The 19,275-nt window shown below is 33.0% G+C and overlaps 1 protein-coding gene across 1 annotated transcript; it reads left to right on the forward strand.

Annotated features, from left to right (window-relative positions):
• Positions 1 to 761: 761 nt before the first annotated feature.
• Positions 762 to 15,442, forward strand: LOC137838046 (protein CASP). Its single transcript, XM_068647258.1, has 19 exons — positions 762 to 1,119; positions 1,326 to 1,436; positions 1,517 to 1,695; positions 2,257 to 2,406; positions 3,206 to 3,294; positions 6,772 to 6,881; positions 7,048 to 7,142; positions 9,306 to 9,361; positions 10,407 to 10,572; positions 11,076 to 11,168; positions 11,264 to 11,392; positions 11,696 to 11,815; positions 11,986 to 12,072; positions 12,752 to 12,859; positions 12,990 to 13,133; positions 13,234 to 13,335; positions 13,923 to 14,002; positions 14,912 to 15,004; positions 15,088 to 15,442. The coding sequence occupies exons 1-19, from the start codon at positions 1,017 to 1,019 to the stop codon at positions 15,146 to 15,148; spliced, it is 2,076 nt and encodes a 691-aa protein (XP_068503359.1). The 5' UTR covers positions 762 to 1,016; the 3' UTR covers positions 15,149 to 15,442.
• The last annotated feature ends 3,833 nt before the right edge of the window (positions 15,443 to 19,275 follow it).

Raw genomic sequence — 19,275 nt, forward strand, 5'->3', positions numbered from 1 at the left:
GAAGTCACTAAAAAAGGTAAAATGGTCATTTTAAACATTATGGAAGTTAAAAGTTATGGCGATTCAGTTAGAAATTAGGTAATTGTTTAGGGTTTAGGGTTTAGGGTAATTGTTCCTGCACCCAATCAATTTTGATTCGCATCCAACAAAAATTTTAAAAATCCATTCTGTCATTTTCACACATTTGCTTACGAATTTCAATATCTGGAAGTCATTTTTATACATTCTGGATTTCAAAATCTGGAAGGTCATTTTCATATTTCATTTAAGCTTTTGGATGGTTATATCCGGAAGTGAATTATGAGTTCTGGATTTTCATATCCGGAATGGTGTGTTGTAAATGGTACTGAAGATTGAGATCCGAAACTTATTTTTATTTGCTTACGGATTTTGACATCCATAAGGTAATTTATGCTGTCCAAATAAGCTTCCAGATGGTGAAATCCAGAAGTGACATATTAGTTCCGGATTTGTATATCCAAAACTTTGTAATTGAACTTATGGATATGAATATCCGAAAGACAAAAATTTAAAATCATTAAAGATAAAATTGACATTTCACGTGAGTGCGTTGAGTGGAGATCTGAATTGATATGGTGCAGGGAGAATCAGCCTAGAAATTATGGGGTGCAGTGAAAAAGCCCGATAAGATTGAAGGTAATGGGCCAACATTGCTCAAAGTGCGTGGGCCCAAAGCCCAAAGCCCAGAGGACCAACTCTGCCCAATTATTACAAGCAAGAACCTGTCTCCTTCAAAACCTCACCTGTAAATGTAAAAATTACTCATGGATAATGAAAAAAATTGATAATAATGAGATAGATAAGTTATCAACCCAGCTAAACCAATACTACTTAATTTAATTAACTCTGCAACACATTCAGATCCGTTTTTCTGATCCCACATTGAAGAGTTTTCCGGTTAGGTGAATACAAAACCCGAAACCGAGACAAAAAAAAAAAGAGAAGAACAAAATACAATACAATTTCTTCAACCAATTCAGACACTGCACAACAAAATGGAGGCTCAGTTAGGTGGATCCGGATCCGGACCCGAGAGGGACAAATCCACCGCTCCTCCATCCTCTTCTCCGATCTCCGTCGTCTCCGCCTTCTGGAAAGGTATCATCGAAACTTCACTTCCACGTCTCGCTAATTCTTCCATTTCGCCCTTTCCAATTTTCCATTAATATTATTCGCAGCTTTCTTCTTAGTTTGTGTTTCTGTGTGCGGCAATTGACTTTGTTATCTCTAATCCATGATGCGTTGCCGCATTGCTTCAATTACGATTGTTTCGGGACTTTATTTTTTTTCTTTTGTATTTTCAGATTTTGAGTTGGAGAAGGAGAAATCTGTATTGGATGAGCAAGGGCTTCGAATTGCTGAGAATCAGGAGAACAGTCAGAAAAATCGACGCAAGCTTGCAGAGAACACTAGAGGTATGCGTAGTTAGTGTTTATTTATTGTTTGGTGTTTTAAATGGACGTATCTGAGAAATTACACATTATGCTTCTTACAGATTTCAGAAAGGCTTCCCCGGAGGATAAGTTAAGTTTGTTCAGTTCCTTGCTTAAGGGCTACCAGGAAGAGGTTGATAATCTTACTAAGAGAGCCAAGTTTGGAGAAAATGCTTTTCTCAACATCTATCAAAAGCTCTATGAAGCTCCCGACCCTTATCCAGCTCTTGCATCGATTGCTGTGAGTTCTAGGATTTAGCTTACGTTCCCTGTTCTTTTTATTTTCAGTTTTTTGTTCGTACGTGAAAGAACTCATGCAATGTTTTTGGATGAATTACATATACATGCACGAGTTGGTTATGTATAATGAATGCATGATTCTCTGATCTAGATATACCGATGTAATAATGCTTTTTTTTAGTAATGAGCACTGGGCAGTCCTTCCATCTTGAAATACATGCAACTTTAATGTGTTTCCGAGCCATCAAATCTATGTTGAGACAATATTCTGTTTCTATTATCTCTTTTGTGTTCTGCCCATTATTGCTTTAATTAACGCCTTTTCATCTTGACTTTCAGAGAGTTTGACAACCATACTTTCTTAGTTTGTATATTTAAAGATTATCAACTTAGGCCTCCATCATTAATTTATTATGCAACTAAACAGTTCCATTTTTGTTGCTTGCTAATTTGTACGTACAATGCTTTTGTGCATTGGCACATATGTTTTATGTACGATGGGAAAACCATGTGCATGTTTACAGATGCTTGTTCATATTTCTGATATGTTTTCGTTGTACAGGAGCAAGATCTCAAGTTATCTGAGCTTGAATCTGAAAACCGGAAAATGAAAGTTGAGCTTGAGGAGTTCAGAACAGAGGCTACTCACTTGAAAAATCAGCAGGCTACAATACGAAGGCTTGAGGAAAGAAATAGGCAATTAGAGCAACAGGTTATTAATGCTTCTGATATTGTTGTATATAGTTACATAATGTCACGATTTCTTTCATTTCTTGAGGACAATACCCGTTGATGTCTTTATATGTTGCTTCCTGTTTTCAATCTTATATGCACTGGTCTATTGTCGGGATCGGGATCCTATTTTGACCACCTGTTTTTCATTTCTGTTTTGAAACCACTTTCCCAAAAGCTTAAGCTTTTAGGTGAAAGCACAACAATGGTTTTTAATATATTAAATCTCTAAATCCTAATCCTTTATCATGTTTCTTCTCTAATTTAATTTCTTAATAATTTAAGGATGAATAAACTTAGGAGTACTGTAACTACAAGTATAGTATTATTGACTAAAGGTTGCTTTACATGTGTTTTATCTAATACTGTATCCTACAACTTTCCCAAATCTATTCAAAAAGGGGCAAAGTAGGACTTACCAAGTTGCTCATTTTGTACCCTATTTTTAAGTAAAAAAAATTCTCATGAATTGCTAATTTGTCAATTTGAGTTGCATTTCCATGTTTCATGCCTGTTTTATGCATATATGGTGCAGGCGGGTGAATATGGGATGCATTTCCATGTTTTATGCCGGTTTATTATCTTAGCATAACTGAATTCAACTCCCTACTGTCAAATTGATAAAGTTCCTTGCAATCTGTATGTTGATATTTTGTTATTTTATGACATTTGCAGTTATTCGAGTGCTCTAGATCCCCAATATCTTTAAATTCAATTACAAATTAGACCTAGTTTTCTTTCATGATTTTTAATTTTTCACTTGAATTTATGTGAATTAGATGGAAGAGAAAGTGAAAGAAATTGTGGAGATTAAACAACGCAGTCTGGCAGAAGAGAACCAGAAAACATTGGAAGTTCTGAAAGAAAGGTATCCTGCAATGTTGTCTGCTATGGAGAATTGTTAGATATTATTAGATATAATTAGATATTATTTGATATTATGAGATATTATAGATATTGTTAGATATCTCATATTTATGTAATGGGCTTAGCCCATATGTTTCTTTTTCCTATATAAACATAACCCTATGTGTTCAATATACACAAGGGATTTACCCTATTCTTTCTTTTCCTTTAATGTGGTATCAGAGCATAAGGTTAGAGTTTAGGGTTTAGGGTTCAATTTTTATTGGTGAATCCACTATTCACTGGAATTTTCCAGCCACCACCCCCACTGTCTCGCCGGACCTTCGCCGGACCTTCGCCGGACCTTCGCCGGAATCTCGCCGGAATCGCTGTCGGAGCCTTCATCTTTGTTGCTCCCGCCAATTAACCGGTGACTGGATTTGTCCTTATCTTTTATGGCTTCTTCCGCTTCCGCTGCCACTATGGCTTCTTCTTTAGTCATTATGCCGGATTCATCTATTTATACTAATTACGTCAATGTTCATCTTTCCATTGACAAATTGGATGGAACCAATTATGACACTTGGGCATCAGATATTAAATTATGGCTTAAGAGTCAAGGTTATGTTGATCATCTTACTCATCCTACTCTTGCTGAAAATGAGGTTGTTCGTTGGTCGAAAATTGATGCTCAATTATGCATTGTTATCAAATCGACCATTCACTCATCTTTAAAACAAATTTTTCGTACCTATGAAACATGTTCAGAAGTTTGGGAACAAGCAAAATTATTATACACCAATGATACTCAACGTCTTTATGGTGTGTGTCAAAATCTTCTCACAATTGTTGCTCCCAAACGTCTTGATGGTACAATGGCAGAATATCTAGGTAAAATTCATGCTCTTCTTCATGATTTTAATGAGTTATTACCTCCTGCTTCTACTCCTTCTCAAGAACTAGAACAAAGATCCAAGTTCTTCATGTTATTGGGTTTACATGGTCTTCCTGATGATTATTCTCACGTTCGTGATCAAATTTTGGGATCTCCTATTGTGCCCAATTTTACTTCCACTTGTTCTACCCTTTTGCGCGTGCCAGGTAAACACACCGCTGATATAACGTCTCATGTTGATGACTCTTCTGCTTTAGTATCTCAGCATAATGATCGTACTCCCCCTTTTATACCTGCCTTTCGTCTATTTCTTCTGTATCAATTCCAAAATCTGTAGGTGATGCCTTAGCCCATCCTGGTTGGCGTCAGGCCATGCTTGATGAAATGAATGCGCTTCAGAATAATGGAACTTGGGAACTTGTTCCTTTACCATCTAGGAAATCTGTTGTTGGTTGCAGGTGGATTTTTGCTATCAAAGTTGGTCCTGATGGTACTATTGATCGTCTCAAAGCTCGTCTTGTGGCTAAGGGTTATACCCAAATTTTTGGTTTAGACTATGGTGATACTTTTTCTCCAGTAGCAAAGATGGCCTCTGTTCGCTTATTCATAGCTATGGCTGCTCTTCAACAATGGCCTCTTTATCAACTGGATGTTAAAAATGCTTTTCTTAATGGGGATTTGCAGGAAGAAATTTATATGGAGCAACCTCCCGGTTTTGTTGCTCAGGGGGAGTCTTCTGGATTGGTATGTCGTCTTCGCAAATCCTTATATGGCCTCAAGCAGTCTCCTAGGGCTTGGTTTGGAAAATTTAGCAATGTTGTTCAACAATTTGGTATGACTCGCAGTGAAGGCGATCATTCAGTTTTTTATCGTCACTCGAGTGCTGGGTGTATCTATCTTGTAGTATATGTTGATGACATTGTTCTTACAGGCAGTGATCACCATGGCATCTCACAAGTAAAACAACACCTTTGTCAACACTTTCAGACCAAAGATCTTGGCAAACTCAGATATTTCTTGGGGATTGAGGTAGCACAATCCAATACTGGTATTGTTATCTCTCAAAGAAAATACGCATTAGATATTTTGGAGGAAATTGGGTTGATGAATTCGAAATCTGTTGATACTCCCATGGATCCCAACGTCAAGCTTCTACCCAATCAGGGGGAACCTCTTTCAGATCCTGAGAAGTACAGGAGATTAGTTGGAAGATTGAACTATCTCACTGTTACTCGTCCTGATATTTCCTTTGCAGTCAGTGTGGTGAGTCAATTTCTTAATTCTCCATGTGAAGATCATTGGAATGCAGTCATTCGTATAGTGAAGTACATTAAAGGCTCTCCTGGAAAAGGTTTGTTATATGGTCATAATAACCATACTAAAGTCGTTTGTTATTCAGATGCTGATTGGGCAGGATCTCCATCTGATAGAAGGTCAACTTCTGGTTATTGTGTCTCCATTGGTGATAACTTGATCTCTTGGAAGAGCAAGAAACAAAGTGTTGTGGCAAGATCTAGTGCAGAAGCAGAATATAGAGCTATGGCCTCGGCTACTTGTGAGCTTATTTGGCTTAAACAGTTACTTAAAGAATTGCAATTTGGAGAGGTTACTCAAATGACACTGATATGTGATAATCAGGCTGCTCTTCATATTAGCTCAAATCCAGTTTTTCATGAAAGGACAAAACATATTGAGATTGATTGTCATTTCATTCGAGAAAAGATTATATCAGGAGATATCAAGACTGAGTTTGTTAATTCAAATAATCAATTAGCAGATATTTTTACTAAACCCTTACGAGGACCTAGGATTGATTACATTTGTAACAAGCTGGGTACATATGATCTATATGCACCAGCTTGAGGGGGAGTGTTAGATATTATTAGATATAATTAGATATTATTTGATATTATGAGATATTATAGATATTGTTAGATATCTCATATTTATGTAATGGGCTTAGCCCATATGTTTCTTTTTCCTATATAAACATAACCCTATGTGTTCAATATACACAAGGGATTTACCCTATTCTTTCTTTTCCTTTAATGTTTGTTTATTCAGTTTAGTACATGCAAAAGCTGCATTAGGTATATGTTTGTAGTATTCTTACTGTTGCCAATGTGAACCATTGAAAGAAGGGAGGGGAAGTATGGCTTCGGCATCCTGTGTGAGCCAAATAAACACTGGCTCCAAGTATTACCTGCACACATGGCAAGGTGGTGGGAGGAAGAAACAAAATTTGTTTATGATGTGAAGTATAAGAAGGTCTGACAGGGAAAGGAGGGGCAAACAAGGACCTAGTGTGAGATTGGATGGATGTTAAGGTCTCTTGAATGACCTTGACTTTTTTTTTTTATTCCTTTGTGTGTAAGTTTTTCCGTTTGCTTTCTGTTTGCCGTGAGTGACGGAGAGTCCATGTTTGTGAGTTCTGTTTATGCTATTTGGAATTATCCCTCTTTTTCTACATTCAAATATGAAATACCCAGGTTCCCATTAGTTTGTCCCTCTTGTTCTGTACATACAGACTGACTATTACTGCATCAGAACTGTCCTCTGCTTTGGCATTGCTTACCTAGTATGATGATCTCTTTATGTATGCAGGGAACAAGCACTGCAAGACCAGTTGCAGCATGCCAAGGGCAGTGTTTCTAATATGCAGAAATTGCACGAAATTGCACAAAACCAGTTGTTTGAACTCCGTGCCCAATCTGGTAATCTAATAGTTTTGATTGCAATTATAGTTGTACACTTCACTTGAATCTGTAACATTGGTTCTTTCATTACTTTATAATCTGCATATTTAGAGTTAAGACCGTGATTCTCCTGATTTTATCTAGAATTAAGACCATGATTCTCCTGTGTTCTTGAAAACTTCAGAGGAAGAGAGGGCATCTAAGCAATCTGAGGTTACACTTCTGATGGATGAAGTGGAACGTGCACAAACAATGCTTCTTAGTTTAGAAAGAGAGAAGGTGCAATTTACAAACTTTTATCTGAATAGTTTGATTGTGAAGTGTGATTGTTTGTATTTGTGTTTACCTGTTTGATCAAATTCTTCAATTTTTTCGGTTTTCTCTCTATTTGTTTTAGAAGTTATGAAATAGTATAGTGCACTGTCTTTAGATCTATTTAAGTGTAGTGAAGATGATTGATGTTGAGGTGGTTGAATGAACATACCAGATCAGAAATATGATTTTAAATAAATTAGAATAGCACCTATTTTGAGATGATGACAGAACAGAACCTCAACTAAGGTGGTTTGGTGATATGAGTTGATTAACAGTTTCTAAAATTGAAATCAGATAGAATTCAAATTGATTTAAAAGAGTTAGGATGGTTAACCCAAGAGGAAACTTCTGGAGAAACTATTAAGACAAACTTTGCTCTAATTGCTCTTTTGAAAAAATAGATTTTATAGAGCCTAGTGGCAGAGTTGGATCCATGGTGCGAACATTTTCTAGTGAGATAAGGCTTGAGTTTTTTTGTATTCTTTTTTGTTCTATATTAGGTGCTCTGTTGTGTTGTAACTGTTTGTTGCTTTTATCATTTAAAAAAATTGTCACTGCTGCAATAAATTCATGTTCCATATGCATCTTAATTACATAGCTGGGAGTCTTTTACAAACCTACAATCTAGAATTTAAGAATAGAATGAAAGATAGAAATCTCCTTCTAAGGGTTTCCCATTGACAAAGGGGTTCCCTTTTTATGCTTTCACATCTGAGCTACTTCTCTGTTTTCCAATACCAACACTTCTCAATGCTTTCTCCTTTCATTCCCATCCTACTATTAACAACTCTAACTAATTCGATGACTGCTGTGACTACTTTGCTCTGAATCCCATTCCCATCAGATTCCTTCTATACTCAAAAGTGGGAAAAGAAAAAATATGTTGGTAACCAAGGGAGAAGGCTTTTTAACATTAAATCCTTCTTTAACTATTCCATGGGTTTGAGTATTCAACTATTAATTGATTCTTGTAGTGAACTTGATGGGAATAAGGTCTCTGAATTTGAAGGAATTCTCAGATTATATTCAGCATATCTCATAATATTAGAGTACATGGTTATATACAGGGATGGCAAGAGGGCGGGTACGGTACCCGCTAGCTACCCACCCGTCTAAAAAAAATTGCCCCATTACCTGTTCCGCTACCCATTTGGTATCCATGAGAAAATACCCATGGATATTTTTTATACCCGCAGATATTTTCTATTTTTATTTTTTTAGTTCTAAATAAAATTATTTAAAAACAAGTCACTCAGATAAAAAAAATTTAAAAGTACAATTCCAATAAAATAATACCGTACCCACCCCATTAACAAGCAAGTAATTAAAATATCCGTATCCACCACCCACGAGTATCCATTACAGATTTTACCTGCGAATGTCCCGGGTCCGAATCTTTTAGTAGTCCATGCCTCATTCTAACAGAATTTGTCCTAACAAATTGTCAGCTAGCTGCGTAATATCAGAACTATATTCTAGAACCACTATTGCTCTTTTATCTATTATAAACTCATTCAGAGTCACGTTTCTGCTAGACGATCCTTTTAGGCCTGTTGGATTGGGCTTCTTCATTCACGGCAGATCCAACTCTTATAAGGTTTGTTAGTTATTAAATTGTTGGGAGTTCAAAAGAAAATTCCTTTCTTTTAAATTTCATTTAATATCCGTTATAATCAACTTTAAAGTTTTATTTACAATCTACCCCTCAATATTCTTTACTGTTCTGGTCTCACTAACAGTGTTCTCCCCACCAGGCATAAAGAATTGAATTACTAGATTATATTATATGCTATTATATGCAAAGGTTATCATTGACTGTAAGCTAAATATATTTTATAATTGTTATGCTGAAGGAACTGTTTGGACTTTCTTGGGTCTTTAATGTAGGGATAGTTATTACTAGCTCATGATCAAATCTTAAAACAACTAAGGCCCTGTTTGGTATGCAAACTTTGGGTTAGAGGGGAAGGAACAGGGGAACAAAAGGATTGGTTGTTTAGTATCAATTAAGGGTAGAGAGGAAGAGAATTTTATGAGTCTCATTGTCTCAAGCTGCTGAGTGCTGATGCTTTTTCATATTCAATCAGACTTACTGTTTATGCTTGTGATACTTCTGTGTCTATGCAGGGGGTTCTCCGATCGCAGTTACAAACAGCAAATGAAGATACTGAAACAAAGAATAGGTATGTCAGTCCTCTTTGTTTTCTATTATTGTTATTGTTATTATTCTTATTCTGTTACTGAGACATACAAAGCATTAGTCAACTTCTTTTTTCTAAAATCAATATTATCTGCATTTCAAGTTTCTAACTTCCAAATTCCACAAAAACATTTTTTATTGGTAGTTGAACTAAGCAGTACTTACTTACGCTTCTATGGATGTGATTTGTACTGATCTCTAATTAGAATTGGAGTTTCACCTTGGTAATATGTATAATTCTTTAATGTAAAGCTTTCTCCACATATTAACAAGGTGAAACTCCTATTCTAATTGAAGAACAGCAGTTATTGAACCGTATGTAAGTTTTACCTTAAACCAGAGCAATTTGTTGTAAGTACACTATCCATCTTTAGCATCCCTTTTAAGTTGAGTAGTATTTCTGCTCTGCATTTCCTTTAAAGATCTTTTGGTCTTCTTTCTTCCAATCATGATAATTAAAGACGATCCCAGTTCAAATTCATGTTTTCATCAAGAAATCCAGTTTTATTCTTATGATCAATTTGCTATTTCTTGGAAGAAAGTGAAAGTTGCAGCTTCTTGTTCCAAAATGAGTAAGGTGCTTATTGAAGAAATTATAACAATTCTCTGAATATGCTAAGCAACACACCAGAAGTTGTTGGATATATAGCATTGTTTCTGCTAGTCTTATCATTCTAATTTGGTAATTTTAGCTTTATGTGTTACTATTTTAATTATTTTATTCAGCTTTAAAAGCTTGTAAAAAAACTCTCTTGATAAAATTCAGAGCATGGTTTGTGAAGCAAAATCCATTTCACCTTTGGTTTTATCTCTTTCTGTTAACAGAAGTGATTTTTGGACCTCTCAACCTATTAGTCTTCCAAAAAGTTTTTCAGTGGGGAGAGCAACTTGACTTGTTTGTGCTTTCTGTCTATCTGATCCTATAGGATATGCATACTTACTCATTGATACTGCTCAAATCCTTCTAATTTCCTATCTTTTACACTGGATCACAGTCTTCGGATTATTGTTTGTTTTTATTTTTGCAGTGATAGTTTAGACTCAACTAGTGCACTTGAGAATTCTTTAAATGCCAAAGAAAAGCAAATCTCTGAATTGAACTTGGAACTACACAATATTGAAACAACCTTATCAAATGAAAGAGATGAACACATTAATGATGTCAAGAAACTTACTGCAATGCTCAATGAAAAGGTAATATTTTGGTTTGCCAAAGTCTACAGCCAACCTCCTTAATGATACTTTAATGCATTACAAGTTTTTGTGATTTATGAATATGCACTTATTTTGATCCAATATATTTGGTTTCAAACTGGACAGGCCCCACAGTAAATGATGCATTTCAGTTGATATTCCATCTGCATCATTACATGGCACATAATTTTGTTCTTTCATGTTCATGAAACTTTGAAACTATTTTTTAACTATTCCCGTCACAAAATTCTCAATTCAAATTGTGGTTTGGCATGTGGGTCTGTGAACTTTTACTTTAATGATGGAAATTTCTTTTCCATTACTTGAGATATAAAAATGCAACTTGATAGTGCTTTTCCTTTGTGAAACTTTGTGCATGATGCCCTGATTTACAAGCATTTGTTCTGTCTATCAAAAGCTAATAGTATGAACATGTCTGCTGATTTGAGTCTCTAAATTATTTTGGGAGCTAACACACATCTTATTGCCTTCTCTTGATGTAGGAAGCTGCCCTTGAGGAGATGAAGAAAGAACTTCAAGCAAGACCTACAGAAAAAACAGTAGATGATTTGCGAAAGAAAGTGAAAATTTTGCAGGTGTTGTTATTGTTCTTTGCGTTCTCTTATTTATTATTTTGGCCACCTCTTGTAATTTCACTATTTATGTAACTCCTTGTGAGCTATACATACAGGCAGTGGGTTATAATTCAATTGAGGCTGAAGACTGGGAAGTGGCTACAAGTGGGGAAGAGATGAGCAAGATGGAGTTTCTTCTTCTTGATAAGAACCGTAAAATGGAACATGAACTAACACAGTTGAAGGTATGAATGTGATTTATTAAGCAATGGGACATCCAGTCCTCCTGCCCCTATAAATAAAGAAAAATTTGAAAAAAATAGGTTGAAATAAATTATCAACAAACATAGCACCGGCCTTCTTTTGAAGAAAACAAGACCAATTTCAAAAGCATCCTCTGTACTTCCTTTATTTGAGCATTGTTCCTGTTGTGGATTCAATGACAATATCATGTAGAAGGATGCTCTTTAAGATGATAACAAGTGTTGTTGCTGTGCATTTCAAAAGACCTTTACTTTTATTATTCAGATGAAGTTCTACATTTTCAGGTCACACTTTCTGAGAAAACATCTTTACTGGAAACAGCTGAAGAAAAGATAGCAGAACTTACGACAAAGGTTAATGAACAACAAAAATTGATACAGAAGTTGGAAGATGACATATTGAAGGTTTTGAATAATTGTCTCTGGCATCACTTTTACATTCATTTTCCCCACTTTGAGTAGAATATGAATTGCTCTCTTTTGCTAATCTCTGTTAGTCTGTTTATGTATTTGTGAATTATGATGAAATTTTGTGCTTATTATTATTTTAATGCACTTAAATCCTTTTGATACAGGGATATAGTTCCAATTCAAAAGATCGTAAAGGGAACTTCCTTGATGATTGGGATCTTTCAGAAGCAGGAGGGGGTGAAGCTTCTGAGGTAGATTCCTCTCTCGTGCTTCCATTCTTTCTGGATTTTATTTCTTTCAAAGAATAATCTTGAAAGAAACTAATGTCATGCATTCAGAAATTGGAAATAGATGCTGCCTCAAGTGTTGTTTTCTTTTAGGTTAACAAAAGAACTTAATCAGTGATTTGTTGGGTGGAGTTGAATTGAGTGTGCATAACAATGGAGAAATATAATTCTAATTTCAGATGCATCTCTTAGAGATATAAGCAAAATTCATCACAAGCCTGTTCCAACTTATGCTTTTGGGATAGCTAGTTCATGGGGTGGTTGAAAGCTTCTTTGACCAAACAATTGATAGATTGGTTCTTATGATTCGCATTCTCACATTCAAACTGAGATGAACATTAGACGTGCTTCAAGTTAACATGCTTTGAAGAGATGTACACCATTATTCAACTTTTTCTTTACAGCTTGAGATTTGAGTTAGATCAGATGGTTTAATGATACAATCTACTTTCTTTGATTTTTTTTAATGATGCCTTTAGGTACAAAAGTTGATTTTTGCAATTAGAAGATTAAGATTTTGGGAAAAATGAAAAAATTATTTTACTGGGTAATTAAGTAGTGCACACACCCAAATATTCTTCTGTATGTAGCAGTTCTTTAAAATTAGATTTGAAGAACTCTTAAATTGGCTCTTTTTCATCAGAATACAGACCAAAGGCAAGTATCCTTGGACCAAGATCAGAGCTCAATGCTTAAAGTGATTTGTAATCAAAGAGATCGATTTAGGAACCGCTTGCGAGAGACAGAAGAGGTATATGTATAATCAACATTACCTCATTTATTTTATTTCTTTCTATCTAATATTATTTAAACCAAATTTTAGATTATGGATATGGCAGTGTAACAAGTGTTGACCTGGGTGAAATTTTTGCTTTTAATAGGAAATAAGGCAGTTGAAGGAGAAGATCGGGGTATTAACAGTGGAAGTGGAAAAGAGTAAAGCTGATAATGTCAAACTATATGGGAAGATTCGTTATGTACAAGATTATAATATTGAGAAAGTGGTTTCAAGGGGTTCGAAAAAGGTTTTTTAAATTGTGCTTGCATCATTATGTTTCTTTCTTCAACAAGATCATTTTTTACCTTTTACCCTGAACTTGAGATTTGTTTGTGATTTTTGTTTAGTATGCTGAAGATATTGAAAGTGGTTTCTCGTCGGATGTTGAATCTAAATACAAGAAGATATATGAGGATGATATAAATCCTTTTGCTGCATTCTCGAAAAAGGTGATCCAGCTTGCTAATGTAATGAAACCAGGCATTTTAAAAGATGGCTCTTACATTATAATTTGTATTGGTGTCACTGCCTTAATGAAATACACATTTTTATGCTGTGGTGTTTTTCTGTCCAAGATAACTAAAAGCCTAAAACCATACAATACAATCTTTGAATGAATTCTATCTAAGGTTGATGCTGCCGTCAAAATTGACTTCTTATAAATGTTTGTGTTTGTGAAATAACTTGAGTTTTCAGGTGTACTATTACTGGTATTAAAAAATTGTACGTGACTGACTAGTCTTTGGTACAGGGAAGATACCTGTTATGTCCTTGATTGAGAATCTAAATTTTGTTGGTTAAACATGCATTTAAATAGTTGTTGTTGCTTATTGGAGCTGCTATTAAACACTGGATTCTCTTTATGCATAGATTTCCGTCTCCTATTTAGCACCTCACCTAGAAAAGGGAGGGCAGATTGGGACTGGATGAAAGAAGTGATTTAGTTGGAAATATGTAAAAGTTATCTTTATTGTGTTCTCTTATCAATGTTATTTAATTTTAATTAAGAACGTTTCATCTATTTTCATTTAATTAGGAAAGGGATCAAAGATACAAGGAGTTGGGATTCAGGGACAGAATTACACTCAGCAGTGGGCGTTTTCTCCTTGGTAACAAGTATGTTTGAATGCTTCTACAATATTTTTGACATTCTCCAATGCTCCTGTTCTTTTACTTAAATTATTTGTTAACCCGTTTGATATCAAATTAATGGGAAAAAAAATTCTCAATTCTTCTAATGCATTGACTTGCAAGCTCATAACTCATCATTAATTGTTGGCTTAAATATGTCTCAGCTCTTCAATATATAAAGGATTTGTGTTGAGTATATCCAATACAATTTTCTTTCAAATTGAATACTTAATCAAATTTTTTGGTTCAGTCCCTTTCGTTTCTTTCATCAGTTCTATGGTCCACGTGACCGTTAAGTTGTCAAACATGTCACAAGATATGTTGTGTTGAGTAATGATTTGTATACTAAGTTTCTTTTGTTACTTGTATTAACATTTTCCGTCATCATATAATGAAAAATATATCAATTGTTATGATAAATAAAATACCGAGGAATTAAAAAAATAGAAATATTTCAAGGAATTGAACCAAAATAAATATTTCATCTAAGAGACTTAAACATTCTTAATTTATTAAGAATCCAATTTAAAGGAAAAATTTATCGGGTACCCAAAATAAAAATCGGTCATATACGGGGACTTGAAGCATATTTAAGTCTTAATTTTTTCGCCAACCATTAATTTTGAAAAAGGTTAGCTTTCATGCTTTCGAATCTCCAATTTCTTGCTGCTTCTGTCTGCCGAAAACAATGTCTCTTTCTACTGCCCTAAACGGGTGAAGCTATGAGTGGATAGAGAGGAGCCATGGCTCCCCCAAGCTTTTCAGAACCACGTATATACCTATACTTTTTATATTAAAATATTAATGAAAAATTGTAATGATTTAATGTTGTTTATTTTACCAGTCTTTGGCTTGGTTGTCCTTTAAGTTAATTGATAAAGAATGCACTTGCAGGTATGCCCGAACTTTCGCATTCTTTTATACAATTGGATTGCATATCTTGGTCTTCACCTGTCTCTACCGAATGTCTGCTCTCAGTTATCTTAGGTAAAAATATCTTATGACTAATTTCACTGTTATAACTATCATAGATGGATTTCAGCCACTCTTACCCTTCCCTTTTCCTGCAGCAATGGCCCAGAGGAATTCCTTGTTGGAGATAAAAACGTGGATCTTCCACGTGGACTGTAGTGGATCTGCATCTCAGTTTCCTTTTCCAGTGATCGATTTCTCAAATTGAATGGTGCATGTGGTCGGAATGCAACCTCTTTTCAGTGGTCTTTTTGTTGCAGACAAAACGATTACATATTGTCAATATTCAAATATCAAATGTATTGTACATATGGCTGTTGTTTTACTCTATACACTGTTGCAATGAAATATAGAGGATTTTTTTTTTCTTGTACACGACAATAGCAAACCACTATAAAGTCCTTGTTCACGGGCCCATGAAAGAAGTGTGGACTGAAAATTAACAAATTTTAACTCACAGTCTTGTTACTTGAACATGCATTTGAATTAGTTCCTTATCTTAAATTTGTGTCTTAAATTGGTATATAGATTTAAGAAATTTCTATAAAAGCTCGCTTTAATTATGTTTGCTTAAGTCCTTAAATTTTGTATGTGAAAAATAGTATTTTGTTATTCATAGAAACAATTAACTCATGCTGAAAACATTGTTATACAACCTTGTTTAATTCTAAATACCTCTGGAGTACTCTAATTATAGACTATTCTTATGGGATATGATTAATTGGATCAGTTAATAAATTCGATAAAATTTTGTTTTTATTGACTTATACAAACAAATTTTAGCAACTAAATTGTTAAAAAATCATTAAATAAATTAAATTTTAAAACTAATTCATGTTGTATTGTATGATGCTATTAAAACATTTATATTATTAGTATCATAAAATTATGTGTTGGAGAATATCTAAGTTGCTTAAAATTCTAATACATTTTTATTGCAATAATGTTACTTAATGGTTGAATTGATAATGCATATTTTGCAGTGTTTCTCTTCTTAAGGCGTGTCATGATTCTTGTGTTGATCTTATACTATTATAATACACTTTTATTGACTAGTCTTCATGTTAAATGAAGAACTAAAGCATGATTATCTTTGTTCTTCCTGTTGTTCAAATATCTGATTTGACAAAAGGACCCAAAACACATGGATTTTGATTCTAAAAGAATTAAAATAGGTTGTGTTCTTACAGGGATTTGACAAATACAAGTATTTTTCTGCAGGGATTTGACAAATACAAGTATTGTTATGATTGCCAAAAATATATAGCATGAGTGGAGAGTTGTTGAATCAGAAACAAACAAGGTTGTCTTCTAAAATTACCTCAGAACTAAACTTCATTTCCTCTTTTTATGGTAAGATCAAATAACTTCTTTGTTCTTGTTTTGAATAAAATAAACCATCTTTGATTGTTAGCTCTGGAAGCCACCACACTTCAAAGAAAGTTTGTTGTGTTATTTGATGAAAAAGTCTGCGACATGGTAACTGTTCTATTGAATTTTTGGACAGTTCTACTCTTCAATTGAGATTATACAATTCCTTTTTTGACCATATCAGAGAAAATAAAGAAATATTTGCAAGGTTTGTTGTCATGTTCATAATGTGCACACCCCACCTTCAGTCTGAAAATGGAAATTGTCAACTTCCTTCAGAAGCACGTTTGATACATTAGGTTAATTTCTTTTGCAAAAAATTGCCAAATGCATTCTTAAACTTGTTGATGGGTAAAAGGGTTCAATCTTTTATCTTTATCTAGACTTGAATCAGTTGCCATATCAAGTCACCTCCAAAATAGTTTGGGGAACAGAACAGAACAACTATGTTCACAGAAAGTAATATACTATTCAACAATAGTCTCATAGTAGTTGGAAATTAATCAAATTATCTTTATAAAGTGCTTGATTTTGAAATCAAGTTTTAATCAACCCCACTTTTTCCTCTTTGACTTACTCTCCTTTTTCACACTCTTTTCATCATACCTCTTTGGATGATCCCAATGTGTAACAAGTGGTCAACATACAAAAGTTTTCCTGCCTTAAACACTTTATAGATTTTTGCATCATAAAACCGTAAAGTGAACTATAAATCATTAATTGAAAAATGGTATCAAACAGTAAGGTCTTGAATGGTTTTGTGGGTGAAAAATATAATTAAAAAAAAAAGATTCCATTAAAAATAGTCATTTAAAGTTGTGTTTGTTATCAACGAAATGTGTAAAAGCTTTATATTAATAATACAATTTTAAACAAATAGCAATTATTCTTGCAGGTTAAATTTTTCCTTAGTTTGATCAAAATTCGAGATATGAGATCTTTGATTTTTTTGGTCTTTGGTCTTTTTCGAATCTTTAGTTTTTTTGAGTTTATGATTTTTTTGGTCTTTATTCTGTTCGAATTTCTAATCTTGTTATAGAAATACATTCAATTATACTCTAAGTCAATTTGATTCATGTAAAATAGTTCATAATCAAAATTAAATTATCTAATAATAATTTTAGAGTGTTCTCTATTCATAGTAATGATTAAATTAAATTCAATTGAACTCAAACATTTTATGTTTCAATTTATGAAATGTTTACCATTGTTCTGGTATGCATTATTAATGACATCTTATAAACTCGTTTCTCCTTCTATTCATAAAAATGCTTTTTAATAACAAAATCGTGACAAAAACACTACTTTTTAAAACAAAACTTTACACAATTTTTTCTTAGTTTTGTTTGATATTTTGTCTCCAACCATAATCCTTAAAGCAGGAGGCATGGTAGAGGAAAGAATGGATGAGGAAAAAGGTGCATGATTTGAGGGTTATTTATTAATTAATTAGTGGCACAACACGTGCAAGATATTTACCTGTGAACCAAGAGATTTTGGAACTTGCATTGCACTTACTTTATGCAGCATTTGTAGTTGACCAACCTGCATTCAACCATTTTTTCAATGCATCATTTCATAAACTCCTTCTTTTCTTCCACTCTGCTTCAACATCCCAACCACCACTTTCAATTTTTATAAATAATGTCCAATTTTTATAAATTAAAATCAACTTAATGTTTCATCTTTAAAATATAGTTAAATATGAATAACGATCACGTTATTATTATATAATTTTAAAAATATTTAATACAAATAATTATAATGATATGAAATTATGATTTAAAATTTGAATTAATATTATTTTAATATAAAATTATTAATGATATAATACTTTTTAAAAGTTAACTCATCCATTGTATTTTTCGTGAAATAGGCTTTCTTATATAAAAATAATTTTTTGATTCTATGTTAGACATGTTAATTTCTTATTTTCTTAAGTTAACATTATAAAACTTGAATGAATAAAAAAAAAACATATCAAAAGTTCATCTAATGAAACAGTGGATGTTCTTTATATATAGTTTAATGCCATAATTTTCTACTGAAAAGTTAAAATCATATCATCATTACTGATTTTTTTAATTAACAATCTTGAATTTTATTAATATGTAAAATACTATGATTTTTTAATTTATACAGTTACTTAATAATGGTTAACTGGGACCCTTTAATGATACTCGAGGTTTTATTTTATAGGCCTTAATTTATTTCATCTACTTTTAGGAGGAACACTATATCAATAAATACTTATAAAGATTTCGTACATAATACATTTATCATATTTTTAATGAAATTCAACATATATAAAATACATTAAAATAAGTAAAATATTAGTTTAATTGGTACTTTAATTTGTTAAAAGTAAAACTTAGTTAAAATAAACAATACTTTAAACTTAAAAACACGTAAGAAAAACTATAGTTAAAAAAACTTATGTTACTTTAATCAAATTTAAGATTTAAAAAAATACTAATTTAAAGAAAATGCATAATGTATCTGCATTTTAAAAATAAATTTAAATTTAATACAAAAGACAACAACCTTATATCATACGTAAATAACCTATAACTTAAAAAAAAATCTTAAAAGTACTCCCAGCTTGGTCTCATTATCCTATAAAATAAAAGAAGGATCAAATAAATTTGTGTGATTGCAAGAGATTGTTTTAAATAAAAATGGTGACATCTTTTAACTAATAATAATGAGAAGAGAGATTTTATTTTAAAAAAAACAATGAATTAAACTTAACGTATCAGAAAATTATAATTGAAAATAAAAAATTCTTATAAATTTAATTATAATCTAAAAGGAATTTATTTTTTTTATACATATTTTGTCATCTGTATCTGTATTTATGTCATAAGTAAAACTGTCATAAAAAAATCTGTTAAACCATCATAAAAAATTGTTTG

The sequence above is a fragment of the Phaseolus vulgaris genome, chromosome 4 (assembly GCF_000499845.2).
Source record: "Phaseolus vulgaris cultivar G19833 chromosome 4, P. vulgaris v2.0, whole genome shotgun sequence".
In the NCBI taxonomy this organism is placed as follows: Eukaryota; Viridiplantae; Streptophyta; class Magnoliopsida; order Fabales; family Fabaceae; genus Phaseolus; species Phaseolus vulgaris.

Excerpts from the sequence above, each read along its gene's own strand:
- LOC137838046 (XM_068647258.1), top strand. The coding sequence starts at position 1,017 with ATGGAGGCTCAGTTAGGTGGATCCGGATCCGGACCCGAGAGGGACAAA. Across the intron at positions 1,696-2,256 it reads CAGCTCTTGCATCGATTGCT|GAGCAAGATCTCAAGTTATC; the intron begins GTGAGTTCTAGG and ends TTCGTTGTACAG. Across the intron at positions 2,407-3,205 it reads ATAGGCAATTAGAGCAACAG|ATGGAAGAGAAAGTGAAAGA; the intron begins GTTATTAATGCT and ends TATGTGAATTAG.